The 17,848-nt window shown below is 45.2% G+C and overlaps 1 protein-coding gene across 1 annotated transcript in view; it reads right to left on the reverse strand.

The window, feature by feature from the left end:
* Window positions 1–1,227: 1,227 nt before the first annotated feature.
* GTF2A1L (general transcription factor IIA subunit 1 like) overlaps window positions 1,228–17,848 on the reverse strand; it is a 55,464-nt gene continuing 38,843 nt past the window's right edge. The window contains exons 7-9 of the mRNA XM_040430301.1: window positions 14,472–14,700; window positions 6,564–6,653; window positions 1,228–1,466 (exon numbers count right to left, since the gene is read on the reverse strand). Coding sequence (XP_040286235.1) covers window positions 1,359–1,466; window positions 6,564–6,653; window positions 14,472–14,700 — 427 coding nt within the window. The 3' untranslated portion in view covers window positions 1,228–1,358. The remainder of the gene's footprint in view (window positions 1,467–6,563; window positions 6,654–14,471; window positions 14,701–17,848) is intronic.

Consider the following 17,848-nt stretch of genomic DNA (forward strand, 5'->3'; position numbering starts at 1 on the left):
TATATCCTGACTGACTGCAGCCACCACCAGGGGGAGCTTAGGAGCTAGAAAATACTGTTATTATGGAGTTCAAGGTATACCAGTTTATTATGGAGATCAACTTATACCAGTATGCAGAAAGCTCCCTCTAGTGGTGGTTGCAGGCAGCCAGAATGTTAGCTTTAAAGGAGTTGGTTGCTTTGTACCTAAATTTCAGTAGTGTCATAAACCGCTGTGTTGGCCTCCAGGCTTTCCTTTAGAGCAGGCATGCTCAACCTGCGGCCCTCCAGCTGTTGCAAAACTACAACTCTCAGCATGCCTGAACAGCCTACAGCCATCAGCCTATAGCACGGCATTGTGAAAGTTGTAGTTTTACAACAGCTGGAGGGCCGCAGGTTGAGCATGCCTGCATTAGACTGCATGGAGTTGCCCTCCTCTCCGATGCCCATGGGTAACAGTGTCAACAGACGCCAGTATCCATAGGCTTTTCAAGATAGCACTTCTGTCTTCCAACTGTGCAGGGGCTAAAAGCAATTATCACATCCTGTAAAGGTGTTTGACTCGTTGCAAGCTAAGGTGAGCCCGGAGGCCTTATAGCAGGTTCTTATGCCATCACACACTACTGTATGACATGACTGTCATAGGCCAATCCCTTTAAATAAGCACCCTCAAGATTTTTTTTTTTGTCGGCTATATAATAAAAGGTACATGATGTACTCCATAGTGACAGTAATCTTACCAATGACTGTATTTGTGAGTTATAACCTCCCTTCTGATCCTCAGCTGTGCCACGTGACCAACTCTCTGATCTCCAACTGACACATGACAGGAAGTCAGTTACTTTTCTATTCATTCCTATGAGACTGACATTGAGGCTACCATAGGAAGAATAGAGAAACTGGCTTTCTGTACGCACATAAGATGATATGTTATTTGGAGAAGCAGTGTTGGTCACATGAAACAGCTGAGGCTCAGAAGGGAGGTTATAACTCACAAATACAGTCACCAGTAAGAAGATTACCTTCACTACAGTTTACATCATGTACCTTTTTAACAGGTCAGAGGGAGTGCTTCTTTAACTTTATAGCAACAAAGGGATTTTGGATTATGAAAGTATGCTACGAAATTAATCTCCACAGAATATTGGACCTAAACAGACAGAAAAAAATGGTGTTTAAGGATGCACATTCACGGAAAAACCTTGACGCCACAAAGAAAAGCATGGCAGCTCTGTGGAACAATTCTCTAAGCTACAACAGGCATCACAAACAAAATCCATCTGCGAGCAATGTACGGGCTAAGGCCTTTTTGGCTGCGCAGGATCTGCAAAAGAGAGACAAAGGAGCTTACTGAAATAAAACATTGCGCTTCCTCCAAAGTCACCATTCTGCCTCTCCGATGGCTTTAGAAAAAATATAATCTTTTCCTCCAAAGCACATGACTCCATCTTTCAAGTAGAACTTCCACTTATTTTTGCTTCTGTGGATCTGGAAAAGCAAATTAAAGTTATACTAGAACGTTTCCTCTGGAAGCAATCTCGTTTTATGGCAGTTATAGCAGAAGAAACAACGTTAATCCGATCTCTAAAGATGTTCGGCTTATCGCAGTGTTGTATCAAGCAAACATCCTAACAGTCTCTTGATGATTTAGCTGCCAAATCCCACATTTATTTTTCACCTCTCGAGAAAACCTGAAATACTGAGGAGCAAAAGGAAAAGAGTTTGTGGCAAGGAAAAAAAAAAGGAAGAGAAAACTGAAAGCTACGAGTGTGTTGCATGTTCACATCAAGTCTGATGACGACCACATTGGGGGCAATCCCCAGTGTATACCTACAACTGAAGCTACATAGTCTACTGCAGGGGTAAGCAACCCCCGGCACTCCAGCTGGTGTGAAACTACAACTCCCAGCATGCATACTTGCTCTGCTCTTCTCAGAACTCTCATAGAAATAAATGGAGCATGCTGGGAATTGTAGCTTCACAAGAGCTGGAGTGCCGAAGGTTGCTGACCCCTGGTCTATTGTATACCTACAATTAAAGCCGCAGTCTACTGTACTTTCCTACATAGTTAAAAGTATATTGATGAAAAGGGCACTCGTGACCTCAGTCAGGTGAGCAGGGGCATGTAGGTATGTTCAGCTAATGTACCAGGAGCTTTTTTCGCCGCAATTGTGCATGAAAACATAAGACGTGACGTGAACAGAGGCTTATTGCTAAAAGAGATTAGATGCTGATGACCCATCCTGAGGATAGGTCATCCATAAAGTGTAACTGTCATGTTTTCATCAAATAATTTTAGCATATGTTACTGCTGCTGCAGCATTACGCATAAAGCAATCTTTAGTTTCTTCACATACCACTGTTTTCCTTGAGCTTTTCTCTTAGTTACGGGTGTTTTAAACCCTACGATATGAGGATCTTCTCAAGATGGCTCCTCTGCCAGTTCTCTGAGGCCAAAACTGCTTTCCCTCACTTCCCATACACACTAGCTGTAGCCAGCAGCTTCCTGCCAGCCAATCAGATTGGATTACTGAGAGACACGCCTCCTCACTGTGGAGCCTAATGCAGGCATGCAGTGTGGAGGACCGCCCCTCTGTCTTATGTTTATATTAAAGGGAAGACAGATAAGCCCTAGCAACGGTCTTTTAAGGAACCAGTGGAAATTAATGGAAGCTGTTATCATAAGATAATTACAGATCTTTTGACAATCATTGACAGACTAAGCTACTCTCACACTCGTGCTTTGTGCGGATCTGAACGTTAAGAACGGATCCGTTTGTATTATCTTTGACATAGCCAAGACAGATAGTCTTGAACATCATTGAAAGTCAAAGGAGGACGGATCAGTTTTCTATTGTACCAGATTGTGTCAGTGAAAACGGATCCGTTTGGCTCAGTTTCATCAGGCGGACGGTGTCCGTCTCTAAAGCGGAATGGGGACTGAACTGATGCAAACTGATGCATTCTGAGCGGATCCTTTTCCATTCAGAATACATTAGAATGCAAACTGATCTGTTTTGGACCGCTTGTGAGAGCCCTGAACGGATCTCACAAACGGAAACCAAAACACGAGTGTGAAAGTAGACTTACTCAGGTATACATGCCTAGCTCTAATAAACAAATAGCAAAAAGCAAATAAAAATGAAACCGTTACACTTTAATTCCTGGAAAACTCATTTTTAGTGTAACTGTCATGACTAATTTTATTTAATTATTTTGCACTAATGTAGGGACAGAGATAGGGAACGGTGAGGAATGTGGAATTATGATCTAATGCCAGCCATGATCTAATTCCAGCCATTTGCTGTGAGATAGCAGAGGGAGTGAACTCTGCAGGGGTCCGGGCTTCAAGCAGGCCACATGCGTACAATTCACACCTCACTCAGCCAGCACGGAGGCCAACTTATCCTACAGGGGTCTGAGCTATTACAGAGATCCCTCAAATCCATAGGACATCATGGAACCGGGGATTCATAAGGAATTATGAATTGCCAGTCCATCACAGGCATAAACCAGTTATATATCTGCGACCCTGGGGCCAAGACAGACATGCCCCTGGTCGTAGTTTGGGGGTCGGGAAGGGGATATACTGGGATCTCCCAGCAGGAACCTAATAACAGCGCCATGTTTAGTCTCCATCTGTAGCCGGAAAGCAGGCAAACCCGTTGGTCCCAGAACCATCTCCCTGTGACCTTCTGGTCTGGACGTATGGTGCAAAATGGATGTTGTGGGTCTTTGGCTCCCAGGACAAGGAAGGGAGGGTGGACTCCTCCCAGAGGGAGGGAGGGGTGTGACAGACTACAGGTGAAAAGGCTCATGCAGGTCAGAGGCCAGGGTCTTTTTCTGAAGTGCATCACATTGAGTAATGTGTTTTGAGGGACCGTGGACAAACTGCTGACATCACTGTCCCCATGTGACTACAGCCAAGCATTACAGCACCCCAGAACTCATTGTAACCCAAAGGACTACTTATCCATCTGGTAACTGACCCTTGCTCTATTTAATTCTGTTGTATCATACCACCTGCATTTGCACATCCGACCACTGTATATACTGTATATTCCTGCGTATAAGACTACTTTTTAACACATGAAAATCTTCTCAAAAGTCGGGGGTCGTCTTATACGCCGGGTATGGCGGGCGCTGCAGTGCCGGGACGCCCGAATTATCAACAGAGAGAGCCCGGGCTATTGCCTTGTATCCCCAGCAGCTGAGAGCTGCAATGTAACCCACGGCATATGCCCCCCCTGCGCTGTACCTTGTATACCGCCCCCTGCTCTGTACCTTGTATGCCTCCCCCTGCTCTGTAACCTTGTATGCTCCTTGTACCGCCATCCTCCCGGCCGCTCGCATCTCGCTCCTACGAATGTGCGAGATTTCATGCGGCGAGCGTGGATACACGGGATCCTCACGGCCGCTCGCATCTCGCTCCTGCGCATGTGCGAGATCTCCGTGCGGCGTATCTAAGTGCGGCGCAGATGTGCATATGTGAATGTGAATATGAAGAATAACATAACAAAAACATGTTCAGGGTATAGGTGGCACATGTTTAGGGTCTGGGAGGCAGGACAAGGAAGGTGGTGGGATGCAGGGATGGTGGTGATACCATGGGATGGCGGTGGTACCTAGGGATGGTGGTGGGATGCAGGGATGGCAGAGGTACCCAGGGATGGTGGTGGGATGCAGTAATGTACTGCTGTGTGTTGAAAAAGGGGTAGTCTTATACGGCGAGTATATCCCAAACTCTATATTTTCAGTGTAAAAGTTGGGGGTCGTCTTATACGCCCAGTCGTCTTATACGCCGGCATATACGGTATTCTCTGTGTATATCGTGTATTGTCTAGTGCGCCCTTAAGGCAATTAAATATATAATTTAATCTTGTGCTGTTCTTGTATCTCGGTCCACGAATTCCCAAGTCCGTGTTTCGGCCTAGTTATACGCTACTGCGGGTTGGTTTCTCACCCTATATAATCCCGTTAGCGGACCGGGCTTATATCAAAACGAGGAAATGGTGGCAGTCTACCGGGCTGAGAGAGCTCTGTTTCACTGGGGCAGTGAAAAGGCGCTCTCAGCTTGTCAGGGTTGTAAGCGAGTGTGAAGTTACGCTGGAGGCCGCGTGGACCACAGTCTCTCACCCCCCTGCCTCTCTGTGCCCGTGTAGACAGGAGGAGTCTGTGTAAACTGCATCAAGCTGAGCTTACGTGCTCCCAGAGAGGGTGTAACGTCATGACTTGGAAACTAGTGACTAAACCGTATCTTGTGAGCTCGACGTAGTTGACGTCAGGCGGGGCCGCAAGGTGCGGTATTAGTCACAGGAACCTTTTTCTAATATAGCTTATTTAGAGAAATCATACATTTATACTAGAAAACTTGTATAAAGAAATGTCCCTTAATAGCGTTCGCTAAATGAGCATTGCTAAGGCATATCCGTATTGCTAGTACAGTACAATGCAGTACTGACTGGGAAGACGGGCTGGGGGCTGCTGCCTTCACAGTGTACAATGTATTAATATATATACCCATAATATATATTCATCTCCCTGCTATTTCTCACTGATCAGCGTGGCCAGCGTTGTCAGGGAGTTATTCTGCTGTATTCCTGGCACGTTAAGTAACTAACCAGCTGCTGGGAGATGCATGATAGCGAGCAGTAAGCACGCGCCATTGTCAATGCAATGAGAAGCTATTTTACTGTATACAGGGATAAATATAGTACATAATATATAGAATAGTATATAACTGTCCCTATAAACTGTAGAATAGCTTCTACCTGCCTCCGTGCATTGACAATAGTAAGCGCTTACTGCTCGCTGTCATGCATCTCCTGGCGCGCTGGGCATACAGCCAAATCACTCACAGCACTGGCCACGCTGATCAGTGAGAAATAGCAGGGAGGTTAATATATAGTTAAAGTATAGATATTAATATATTTTACACTATGTGAGGGAGCAGCGAGGACAGACGCCCAGCAGCAGCCAGCCCATCCTGTCTTCGCAGTCAGTACAAGGAAGACAGATGTGCCTTAGCAATGCTCATTTTGTTTTCTACTATAAATGTATGACTTCTGTAAATAAACTATATTAGAAGAAAATGTTCCCCATCGCAGTCCCTACACATTAGCAAAAATGGAAAAAATACCAGTCACAACAGTTACACCCTAAAGGAGTTATGCGTGCTTGCTATAATCCCCCCTCCTGGGCAGACCTGCACAGGAACGCATGCTTACCTGCTTCCCAATGCTGGCTCCCGACTCCTGAGCTCTCCGGCCTCAGCTGCATCGATTGGGTCCCTGGATGTAAACTTCCGGTTTGAATTGGCTGCAGCGGTGACCTGCTCCCTTTGCATCATGTCAAATGGTCACGTGATGCAACGGGGGTAAGTCACTATTGCAGCATTAAACTGGAAGTGGAGCAGAGGAGGCCGGAGAGTGGGGAGCCAGCGTTGGAAAGCAGGTAAGTGCCTAGGAGGTGCACAACCCCTTTAAAATGGAATTCTTCGTATTATACATGAACACATCAATGGCAGCACTTGACCTATTGAGCTGCCAGCAGAAAGTTAACCCGGCTCGTGAACAGCTGGAATACCTTGTCGTACTGGCAAACTATAACGTTATCCGTGTCAAAGAGGTCTGGAACTTCTTGTTCACTCACATCATCTCCAGAATTTAATGGATCCTAGGAAGAGAAAAGAATATTAACATTATATAAAAGCAGAAAATGGCAAAGGTACCTATCAGAGGCAAACAACGGCATCACAAATTTCAACTCCTATCGCAACAGGTGATCGTAAAAATGGAAACCAACATTCCTTAAAGTGAAGGATCCACGGTGCTGCTGGTTATTTGCAATAAGAGATTTTGTGAAAATTTTAAGTTGCATCCTCCAAACCTTTTGTTTAAAAGGGACATTCCCATCTGGGATATTTACTACATATCGCTAGGATATGCCATACATCGCCAACAGGTGACAGGTGCGGGTGCCAGCTCTGGGACACGCTGCCATCTCAGCAACGAGGCCCCGAAGTGAATGGAGAGCACCTTCCATTCACCCTGATGGAGTGCCCCAAGCCACTCACAAACCTCCCACAGGAGCCAGCAATTCACTACCCTTCTGGCTGCCCCGTATACTCTCAAAGACATCTACGGACACTTACAGTAGTTTCCAGAACACTATGGCAGATAAAAACGGCAGTAATCTTGCTACAAAATTGGACCGCGAACAAATAAGGAGGCGTACCTAGTGGTCTAATTGTGTCATGGCAGAGGTGTCTTATTGGGAGGACTGTCCCCGAGGACCGAGTTTTATCCACAGGCTGTAACGTCCCATCTGACATTTTGCATTATAGTAAACTCTCTGCGATCGTGGTTCTCTTTTCTCGTGGATGCACTTTCACCTCCTTGGATTTACCATACTGATATATTTGAGAAAGGAGATTGTACATTCCCCTGAAATCCCATTTCTTCCAAAGAAAATATTTGTATTGGTTGCAGCCATTTCTTCATAGCGGATAATGGATTAGCTTTGCGGTTTAGTATTACACAGCATTACTAGACAGTTGGTATGTTATTGCACTTAAAAGGGAGATTAAAATGTGACATTTAATAAAAATCACACTAAAAATCAGTGAGGCCAGGACACAGCAGGAACACTAAGAGACCCTAAGGGAGTTCTATATAGATAGGATCCTACGTGGATAAAATATACGTCTGCAGCATGGAAAGAGAAAACATTCCCATTATACCACCCAGCTATTCGTAAACTAATTGTCTGCAACATTGAGGAGTTGGCTGTGATTTTTTTTTTTACAATTTTACTGCACTCATCAGGCATGGCCAATACACAGCGCAAAAGTCAGACCTCCACGGATCAGATATTGAAGGCGGCTAGGTAATCCGTAAACTAGTCCTCCTGGAAACCCCTTTAAAAATTGCTAATCAAAAATGCACCCAAAACATTCCCAGCATTATGTCCCGTCATCTGCTCCTTTTCTTGGTTTCTATTTCATCTCATTACATTTAAAACTGAGAGACCTAAAGAAATCTCTTTCCCAGGAGCTCAGCAATGTCCTCCTCCTCACTGTCTGACTGTAAGGGCTCATGCACACGAGCATATTTTTTGTCCGTGTCCGTTTTTTTGCAGCCCATAAGCTTAACCGTTCACGTCAAAACGGATTACAGACAAGGATAGGACTGTTCTATTATGAGCCTGCCATTCCCACCGCGGACCGCAAAACAACAACGGTCATGTGCATGAGCCCTAAGACAACTGGCTGGAGCAGGAGCCTCCACACCCTGCCTGTGGCGTGAAAAAATAGAGGTTGTTAAAGGGCGTCTGTCACCACGGTTTTGCATTATAAGGCTACTTTCACACTACCGTTCAGAACGGATCCGTCTGCATTATATTGTAAAAAAAATTCTAAGTGTGAAAGTAGCTTCAGACGGATCCGTCCAGACTTTACATTGAAAGTCAATGGGGGACGGATCCGTTTGAAAATTGAGCCATATAGTGTCAAATTAAAACGGATCTGTCCCCCATCAACTTACATTGTACGTTCAGGCGTTCAGGTGTCCGCTTGCTGAGCGGAGGCTGAACGCTGCCAGACTGATGCATTCTGAGCGGATCCGCATCCACTCAGAATGCATTAGGGCAGTACGGATGCATTCGGGGCCCATTGTGAGCCCCTTCAAACGGAGCCCCGAACGCTAGTGTGAAAGTAGCCTTAACCGCTCCTGGTGTCCAGTAGATCACAATTACTGTATCTCAGACATACCTTTTTGTTGATATATCGATCTTTGTTTCCCCTGAAAAAGATCTTTATTTTGATACATAATTTAGCCGAAAAGAGCCCAAGGGGCAGTGCCCTTGGGTGTCGGAGCCTAGCAACTCCCATTAGAATCAAAGCCTGTTCCCCCCATCTTAATCTTCTCTACACCTCTCTCCGCTCCTGACGTCAGAAGCCTAGCACAGGAAATCTCACAAAGGCACATAACACCCATCTGTTTGCGCCTGCGCCGTCTGTTCCCTTCTGTCACAAGTGTCAACAACCCTTCAGGCGCATGCCCTCCACAGGTGGTGACACCAATGCCCCCAGAAGGGAACAGACGGCGCAGACGCAAACATATGTGTGTTATGTTCCTGCGTGAGATTTCAAGTGCTAGGCTTCTGGCGTCAGGAGTGGAGGGAGGTGCAGAGAAGATGAAGATGGGAGGAGCAGGACTCGATTCTATCGGAAGCGGCTGGGCTCTAATGCCCAAGGGCACTGCCCATTGCGCTCTTTTCATCTCATCTGCATAACGGATTAAAGATCTTTTTCGGGGGGGAAACAAAGACGAATATCAACAGAAAGGTATGTCCGAGATACAGTAATTGTGATCTACAGGGGCCCAGGAGTGGCTTATATTGGATACAGCTGGTGACAGACTCCCTTTAAAGAGGACCTTTCATTTAATTTTTTTGTTTAATTACAGTTGCAAGAAAAAGTATGTGAACCCTTTGGAATGATATGGATTTCTGCACAAATTGGTCATAAAATGTGATCTGATCTTCATCTAAGTCACAACAATAGACAATCACAGTCTGCTTAAACTAATAACACACAAAGAATTAAATGTTACCATGTTTTTATTGAACACACCATGTAAACATTCACAGTGCAGGTGGAAAAAGTATGTGAACCCCTAGACTAATGACATCTCCAAATGCTAATTGGAGTGAGGTGTCAGCCAACTGGAGTCCAATCAATGAGATATCGGCCGATAGTCAGGCTTTTGACAGGTATCGGTATCGGCATCTATTTTGCCGATATACCAATAACGTATGGGGAACACAGATCGCGCTGCTCAGCGCTCTCCGGGTTCCCTCAGCAGCACAGGGGAGAAGGCAGCAGTGTCTCCTCCCCCTGTGCTGCCGCTGCCGCCAATTAGAGGAGAGAGGACAAAAGAAGGGGAGGGGTTATGGCCACCGCTCCACCAATGAAGATAAGTCTTTCATTAATTCATATACAGGAGGCAGGAGGCGGGAGCTGGCTGCAGAATCACATAGCCGGCTCCCGACCTCTATGAGCAGTAGCTGCGATCTGCGGTAGTTAACCCCTCAGGTGCCGCGGATCGCAGCTACGGCTCAGAGGTCGGGAGCCGGCTATGTGATTCTGTAGCCAGCTCCCGCCTCTGGTATATGAATTAATGAGAGATTTCTCTTCATTGGTGGCGCAGTGCGCCCCCCCCCCCCAAGCCCCCCATTATTAATCATTGGTGGCGCAGTGCGCCCCCCCACCCCCATCCCAGTATTAAAAACGTTGGTGGCGCAGTGCGCCCCCCCACCCAAGCCTCCCCCCCCAGTATTAATCATTGGTGGCAGTGGCCACAGGATCTCCTCTCCCCTGCTCCTCCGATCGGAGCCCCAGCTGTGTAATCCTGGGGCTCCGATCGGTTACCATGGCAGCCAGGACGCTAGTGAAGCCCTGGCTGCCATGTTCAGCTCCATGCTGCTGTGTGCACAAAGCACAGAGCAGCAGGGACAGTGTGAGATCCTATTCACCCTGATAGAGATCTATCAGGGTGAATAGGACAAGGGTTCTGGTCCCTAAGAGAAAAAAAACAAAAAAAACAAACAAAAAAATATTAAGTATAAATGAAAACGATAGATTTACAAATAAAAAATTATACACGTTAACAATAAACATATTAATTTTCAGCAGATTTGTGTAGGAATTTTTTTTTTTTTTCAAAAATGAAAATTCCCAGAATATCGGTATAAATTATCAGCTATCGGCCTGAAAGTTCACAAATTATCGGTATCGGCCCTAAAAAAAATCAATATCGGTCGATCCCTACGTAAAACACTAAATAAGAATGGATTTCATGGGAGGATACCACAGAGGAAGCCACTGCTGTCCAAAAAGCATTGCTGCGCGTTTACAGTTTGCACAAGAGCACCTGGATGTTCCACAGCAGTACTGGCAAAATATTCTGTGGACAGATGAAACCAAAGTTGAGTTGTTTGGAAGAAACACACAACACTATGTGTGGAGAAAAAGAGGCACAGCACACAAACATCAAAACCTCATCCCAACTGTGAAGTATGGTGGTGGGGACATCATGGTTTGGGGCTGCTTTGCTGCGTCAGGGCCTGGACGGATTGCTATCATCGAAGGAAAAATGAATTCCCAAGTTTATCAAGACATTTTGCAGGAGAACTTAAGGCCATCTGTCCACCAGCTGAAGCTCAACAGAAGATGTGTGTTGCAACAGGACAATGACCCAAAGCATAGAAGTAAATAAACAACAGAATGGCTTAAACAGAAGAAAATACATCTTCTGGAGGGGCCCAGTCAGAGTCCTGACCTCAACCCGATTGAGATGCTGTGGCATGACCTCAAGAAAGTGATTCACACCAGACATCCCATGAATATTGCTGAACTGAAACAGTTCTGTAAAGAGGAATGGTCAAGAATTACTCCTGACTGTTGTGCATGTCTGATCTGCAACTACAGGAAACATTTGGTTGAAGTTATTGCTGCCAAAGGAGGTTCAACCAGTTATTAAATCCCCAAGGGTTCACATACTTTTTCCACCTGCACTGTGAATGTTTACATGGTGTGTTCAATAAAAACATGGTAACATTTAATTCTTTGTGTGTTATTAGTTTAAGCAGACTGTGATCGTCTATTGTTGTGACTTAGATGAAGATCAGATCACATTTTATGACTAATTTGTGCAGAAATCCATATCATTCCAAAGGGTTCACATACTTTTTCTTGCAACTGTAAGTACCTTTACTTGTGGGATACCCTCCACTGATGCTGCCATTTTTTTTATATCCTTTGCATGCCCGCTGTGCCCCTCTGCAGTTTTCGCACCGAGTATGTTAATACTGAGCATCGGTACAGGGAGGAGGAGACGCCAGGGTTTCTCAATGGGGGTCTCCTTCTTCCCGGCTTTACCGCGGTCCAATCGCAGTGGAGCCAGGGAGAAGGTGAGCTGTTTTTTCTCCCTGGCTGTGACGCTCACCAGTGCAATTGGACCGCGGCACAGCCAAGGAGAAGGAGACGCCCATTGAGAAACCCTGGCGTCTCCTCCTCCCTGTACCGATGCTCAATATTAATATGCAGGGTACAAAAACTGCAGGGGGGCACAGCGGGGTATGAGAGGGGTATTTGAAAAAAAAAGAACAAGGGGGGCAGCATCAGTGACGGGTACTCCGCAAGTAAAGGTACTTAATTAAACAAAAAAATATCAAGAAAGGTCCTCTTTAAGCCCCATCCAGCCTTCAGCTGGAAATGGAACAGATCAGCAGGAGATTAAAGGGGTTATCTAACCCCTATAATGCCAGCACCCGCGTGGATCCTGATGCTCGCACGGCCGCCGCTACATCTCCCCATCGCGCGGATGAAAAACATCTGGCGACGGAGAAGGGGGGGCAATAGCAAGCCACAACGGGAACAAGCCTCCCTAGCTAGGGAGGCTCGTCCCCGTCACGACCTGCTATTGACTGCCTCCTCAGGGGGAAGAAAGGTGAACAAAATCTTTCTTCTAAAGTTACGGGAGGGTTGTAAGGCACACAGTCCCTCTTACATTTTATATTAGACCACTCGCTCCCAGAATTACTTGATGGCAGACTGATATTCAGATAGGTGTCTGAACAATTCATTCTCTCATTACATCTCGCTAAACTGTGTAGCAGCGCACAACCCAAATGCGGATTTGGCAGCCGGAGAAACATTTGCGGCAGGCTGAGACAGTCGGGCCCTTTATTACACGGAGATGTATCTAGCGCAATAAAATCAATAAGATTAATTGATTCCTTAAGACGATTTAGTGGGACCGGAATTGGCTGCAGAGAATCATATGAAAGGCATTAAAGCCGCCACTTTAAATCAACAGCTTATAAAAAAAAATACAGGGCATATTAAACATGAGTGCCCCGTGGTCATGTCACAGACGCGGAAGAGCTAGCCGTATAAGGCGCTGCATAATTAATAATAATTAAATATTTGGAGGCCATATTAATGTCAAATCCACCAAAGATGAGAGATGAGGAAACGTCTATTCGTGAGGAGGAGACGTCACAATGGCATTAAAAAAATCACATGATGAATAAGGTGCTGAAATTGAATTATGCGCCAAGCTAAAACGCAACCGTTTTGGCTACTCAAAGTAAAGGGTTAATCACTTGGCTGCTTCTGGCCTCATGGGAGAATAGGAGAACCGCTGCTCCGATCTGAAGTATACCCTGCGTAGTGCAAGTGTGGTTATACTCTGGATGAGGTTACCCGGCACGACGCACCTAAAACGAAATGGAAGCAAACAAAGCGAAGGCATACAGCACGTCTGCAACTAATTTCCATTGCTTCAGTGCATCTAGAGGAAAAACTAAAGCATCTAATCGTTCTATCACTTTGCGTATAAAGCAACGGTGCCGCCCTCATTGCACTAAAGACATCATTTGCATATTTCAAAAAAAGGGACATTTAATCTGCAAGGGAGCCATGAATCACTGAAAGATAGGCGCATTTGGGTTCCGATTAGCTAAGCCAGGGGTAGGCAACCCCCGGCACTCCAGCTGTTGGGAAACTACAACTCCCATCAGGCATACTTGCTCTGCTCTTCTAAGAACTCTTATCGAAATGAATGGAGCATGCTGGGAATTGTAGTTTCACAACAGCTGGAGTGCCAAAGGTTGCTGATCCCTGAGCTAAGCCCATTGGGCACTATGCTTAGCTGCACAGCAATGTCACGGACGACAAACTCCCTTTACATAATCTGATCTTGCAGTTATATATATATACACACACACACACACACACACACACTCTCATCGGTCTATGGCGCTGTATACACAAAACGTGCACTCGCCTTTTTTTCTTTTGCTCTTTTATTTCAGAATATAAATCAGTTCCATTATCAGTATGGGTCCATAAAGTATAACGCTTATGATGAGGGATACGGCTCACATTGCCAAGACGTTTCGGTCCAAGAAGAGACCTTCCTCCGTATCCTGAGCCTGTCCTACAACCATGTAGAGCTGACCAGGGATCCATGAACTGATGTATATTATGCAATAATAAGGCAAAAGAAAAGAAGACTGGTGCCGTTGTGCCATTTCATGTACTCTGGGCAACAGCCTATCACTGGCACCACCGACCATCACTTTATACACAAAACATCCTGGTGGTTTTAGTCTAATTTGTATAGCGATGTGCCAAATGGCAGATGCTGGAAGGAAGAAGGATTGGACCGTTTGATTCAACATGCCCAATCCCTTTTTTCCCCAGGGAAGATAAGACGCTGCCAAAAGGAGCCTGGCAACGTCTCTCTCACTTCTCCAAAATTAGAAAAGTGTACAATTGGCTGAGCATGCATGTGTATGTTGGGGGGGGGGGGTTTCATGTAACAGGTCAGTTTTAGAGAGCAACAACCCAAATGTAACTATATACACTACTTCTAATAGACAATGTATGAAAACAAAAAAAAAAAAAACATGTACAGTAAGTACCTCCTCAACCACATCTATCTCCAGATCCTCGTCATCACTGCTATTGCTGGTGGACTCGTTGGACCCAGAATCTTCCTCGACCAGCGCCTTCAGATCTTCAGTGTCAATAATGCCCAGAAACTCATTCTCATCTACATCTCTCACTGCCGTCAACTCTTCGTCAGACGAGGTGTCCCCTGCTCCATCAATCTGAATGATATTGTCATTTGGGGGGATCCGGTTCTCTTCAGTACAAAACTAGGAAACAAACAAAAATATATATAATAGCCCAGTGGCTTGCATCATCTACAACCACAATACAATATCTGTATGTCCAAACTTGCAAGTCTGCGTAGTGGATGAGATCTAAAAAGGTCCTCCGCGCACTGTGGAGAGGGTCTGCAGGAACATCCACACATGCAGACATCTACCATAGATTTTGCCCTTTGCATTAAAATTTGCAGCAAATTTGCTGCGTTTCCGACCCGAAATCGCCATTTGGTGCAGAATTTGGCACTGCAGCCACACGTGGCTGTACCCATAAGGTATATTCACATGTGGCAGATCTGTCGGTAATCTTTCTGCGACTGTCTCATTCATCTGAGGCTTGCAGAAATCCATGGGCATGCTGCAGGAACAACCCCGTTCCAGATGTACGGTTTGGATTCCCTTTGTGCTGGTACAAGCAGGCCATGTACTTTACACTTATCAAGGCAGTCATTTCGCCGTTTCACAACCTCTGATCGAACATCCTGAATCTGTACGTTGTCTCTTTCATTGCCTCTTATGAAATATACTATTCTATGCAGAGAATCTGAAAGCAATCCGAGTCGATTTAATCCACGTGCCCTATTAAAAATGGACCTTTTACGGCCACTGGGACATCGTATTCCAATTTCTCAAGCCAACAGACTGCAAACGGTGAAAATGAAGAGCCCATAAGGACACTTGCCGATCCACAAAAAGGCAAAACAACATGAAATCAATATATTTTTACAGACTCATTTCTCAAAGCTTCTAAAAAAACTATTTACATGGAAATCGGACAGCTTGGGTGAAAGCCTGCATCGCTGAAAACCACGGATCTCACAGCACAAATCCCAGCAAACTACGGAATGGTCTGGGGAAGAAAAATATTAAAAAGGTACGCAGCTAAAATAACGTATTAAGAGCTTGAAAGATGCAATAAACTAGGGAAAATAAACTCGTCTTGTACACTATAGTTGCACATTTCTGAGATCCCGCGCACACTACACATCTTCACAAGTTGGGACTGAAGCCGAAGAGGTTGCGCGCACGTGTAATACTGCGCAGGGTATCTCAGTGCTAGACCAGAGGGTCTAGTGCTGTCAATCTAAAGGCAGGGGGCACCATTATGGAGCACCAGGGGTGTCGCTGGAGCGGTGTTCGAACCGTATAAACCCGCCTCCTGGTGCTCAAATACGTCATTTGCATATTTTTAAAAGTTCATTCTCCGCCACCAGACCACAGACAGCAGAAAGAAAGGTATCGTTTTTGTCAGCGTCATCAACCCCACCAGGCTATATGCCTGGTGGGGTAGGGTTGATCCGGGTGACACAGCCACTTTAATAGACTAGAGACCATCAGGCAAAAACTGTAAACATGGAAGTCTCGCGCTTCGTGAACAGCTAACTTCGGCTCATCGGAGCCCATACATTCTAATATTTAGGGAGACGAATCTCCGTACAGTACTATAGCAAATTTTTTTAGCGAATCGGCTTTGGATGTAGCATTCGAAGTTCGCTTCGCTCATCTCTAGGTCGTGAGTGCCAGGAGTCGGACCCCCACCAATCTAGTATGGATAACCTATCCCGGGGAGAGATCAACAAAATTGAATTCACAGAAAACGGGGCTCTATACCGGAAAAGAACTGATCAGGCATGCTACGGTTTTATCTCCGGCAAAAAAAACTGAAGACATGCCTGAATGCCGACATTTTTTCCCATAGGAATGTATTAGTGCCGGATCCGGCATTCAAAATACCGGATCCGTCCTTTTACCGCAGACCGGTAAAAATGTGAAAAAAGATACAAGACGGATCCGTCCGTCCTTGCAATGCATTTGTGAGACGGATTCGCACCCGGTCCGTCTCACAAATGCTTTCAGTCAGCGGCGGATCCGGCGGCCAGTTCCGGCGACTGAACTGCCTGCCGGACCACACTGCCGCAAGTTTGAAAGTAGCCTTACAGGTCACAAAAAGAAATGCTCCCTTTAAAGCTGATCTGTCACCAAATTATACTGCCCTGTTTAAAAGGAACCCATCAGCAGTTTCATGCTGCCCTGGAGCGACAGGCTCCCTCATTGCAAAGAACCACGTTGTATTCTGTTTTAGAGAAGTGTCCCCTGGGCGGTTCCCCTCTGCCTGGCTTTATTATAAAGCTGGCAACCTTCTCTCATTGCTGGGATTGGAGGTAGCTCAGATCCGGGACGTTAAACCCTTTAGACGCCGCAGTTAATGCTGGCTGCAGCATCTAAATAGTTAACAAGGGAGGGGCACCTCTCACCACATCGCCTACACTACAATGGGTTTCTGGCATGCTGGCAGGGGCAGACTGGGAACTTAACCACCTCAGCCCCTATAGCTTAAACACCCTTAAAGACCAGGCAACTTTTTACACTTCTGACCTACCCTACTTTCACCGTTTATTGCTCGCTCATGCAACTTACCACCCAAATGAATTTTACCTCCTTTTCTTCTCACTAATAGAGCTTTCATTTGGTGGTATTTCATTGCTGCTGACATTTTTACTTTTTTTGTTATTAATCGAAATTTAACGATTTTTTTGAAAAAAAAATGACATTCTTCACTTTCAGTTGTAAAATTTAGCAAAAAAAAACGACATCCATATATAAATTTTTCTCTAAATTTATTGTTCTACATGTCTTTGATAAAAAAAAAATGTTTGGGTAAAAAAAAAAAATGGTTTGGGTAAAAGTTATAGCGTTTACAACCTATGGTACAAAAATGTGAATTTACGCTTTTTGAAGCAGCTCTGACTTTCTGAGCACCTGTCATGTTTCCTGAGGTTCTACAATGCCCAGACAGTACAAACACCCCACAAATGACCCCATTTCGGAAAGTAGACACCCTAAGGTATTCGCTGATGGGCATAGTGAGTTCATAGAACTTTTTATTTTTTGTCACAAGTTAGTGGAAAATGATGATTTTTTTTTTTTTTTTCTTACAAAGTCTCATATTCCACTAACTTGTGACAAAAAATAAAAACTTCTATGAACTCACTATGCCCATCAGCGAATACCTTGGGGTGTCTTCTTTCCAAAATGGGGTCACTTGTGGGGTAGTTATACTGCCCTGGCATTCTAGGGGCCCAAATGTGTGGTAAGTAGTTTGAAATCAAAATGTGTAAAAAATGGCC

Source organism: Bufo bufo, chromosome 4, assembly GCF_905171765.1.
Source record: "Bufo bufo chromosome 4, aBufBuf1.1, whole genome shotgun sequence".
NCBI lineage: Eukaryota > Metazoa > Chordata > Amphibia > Anura > Bufonidae > Bufo > Bufo bufo.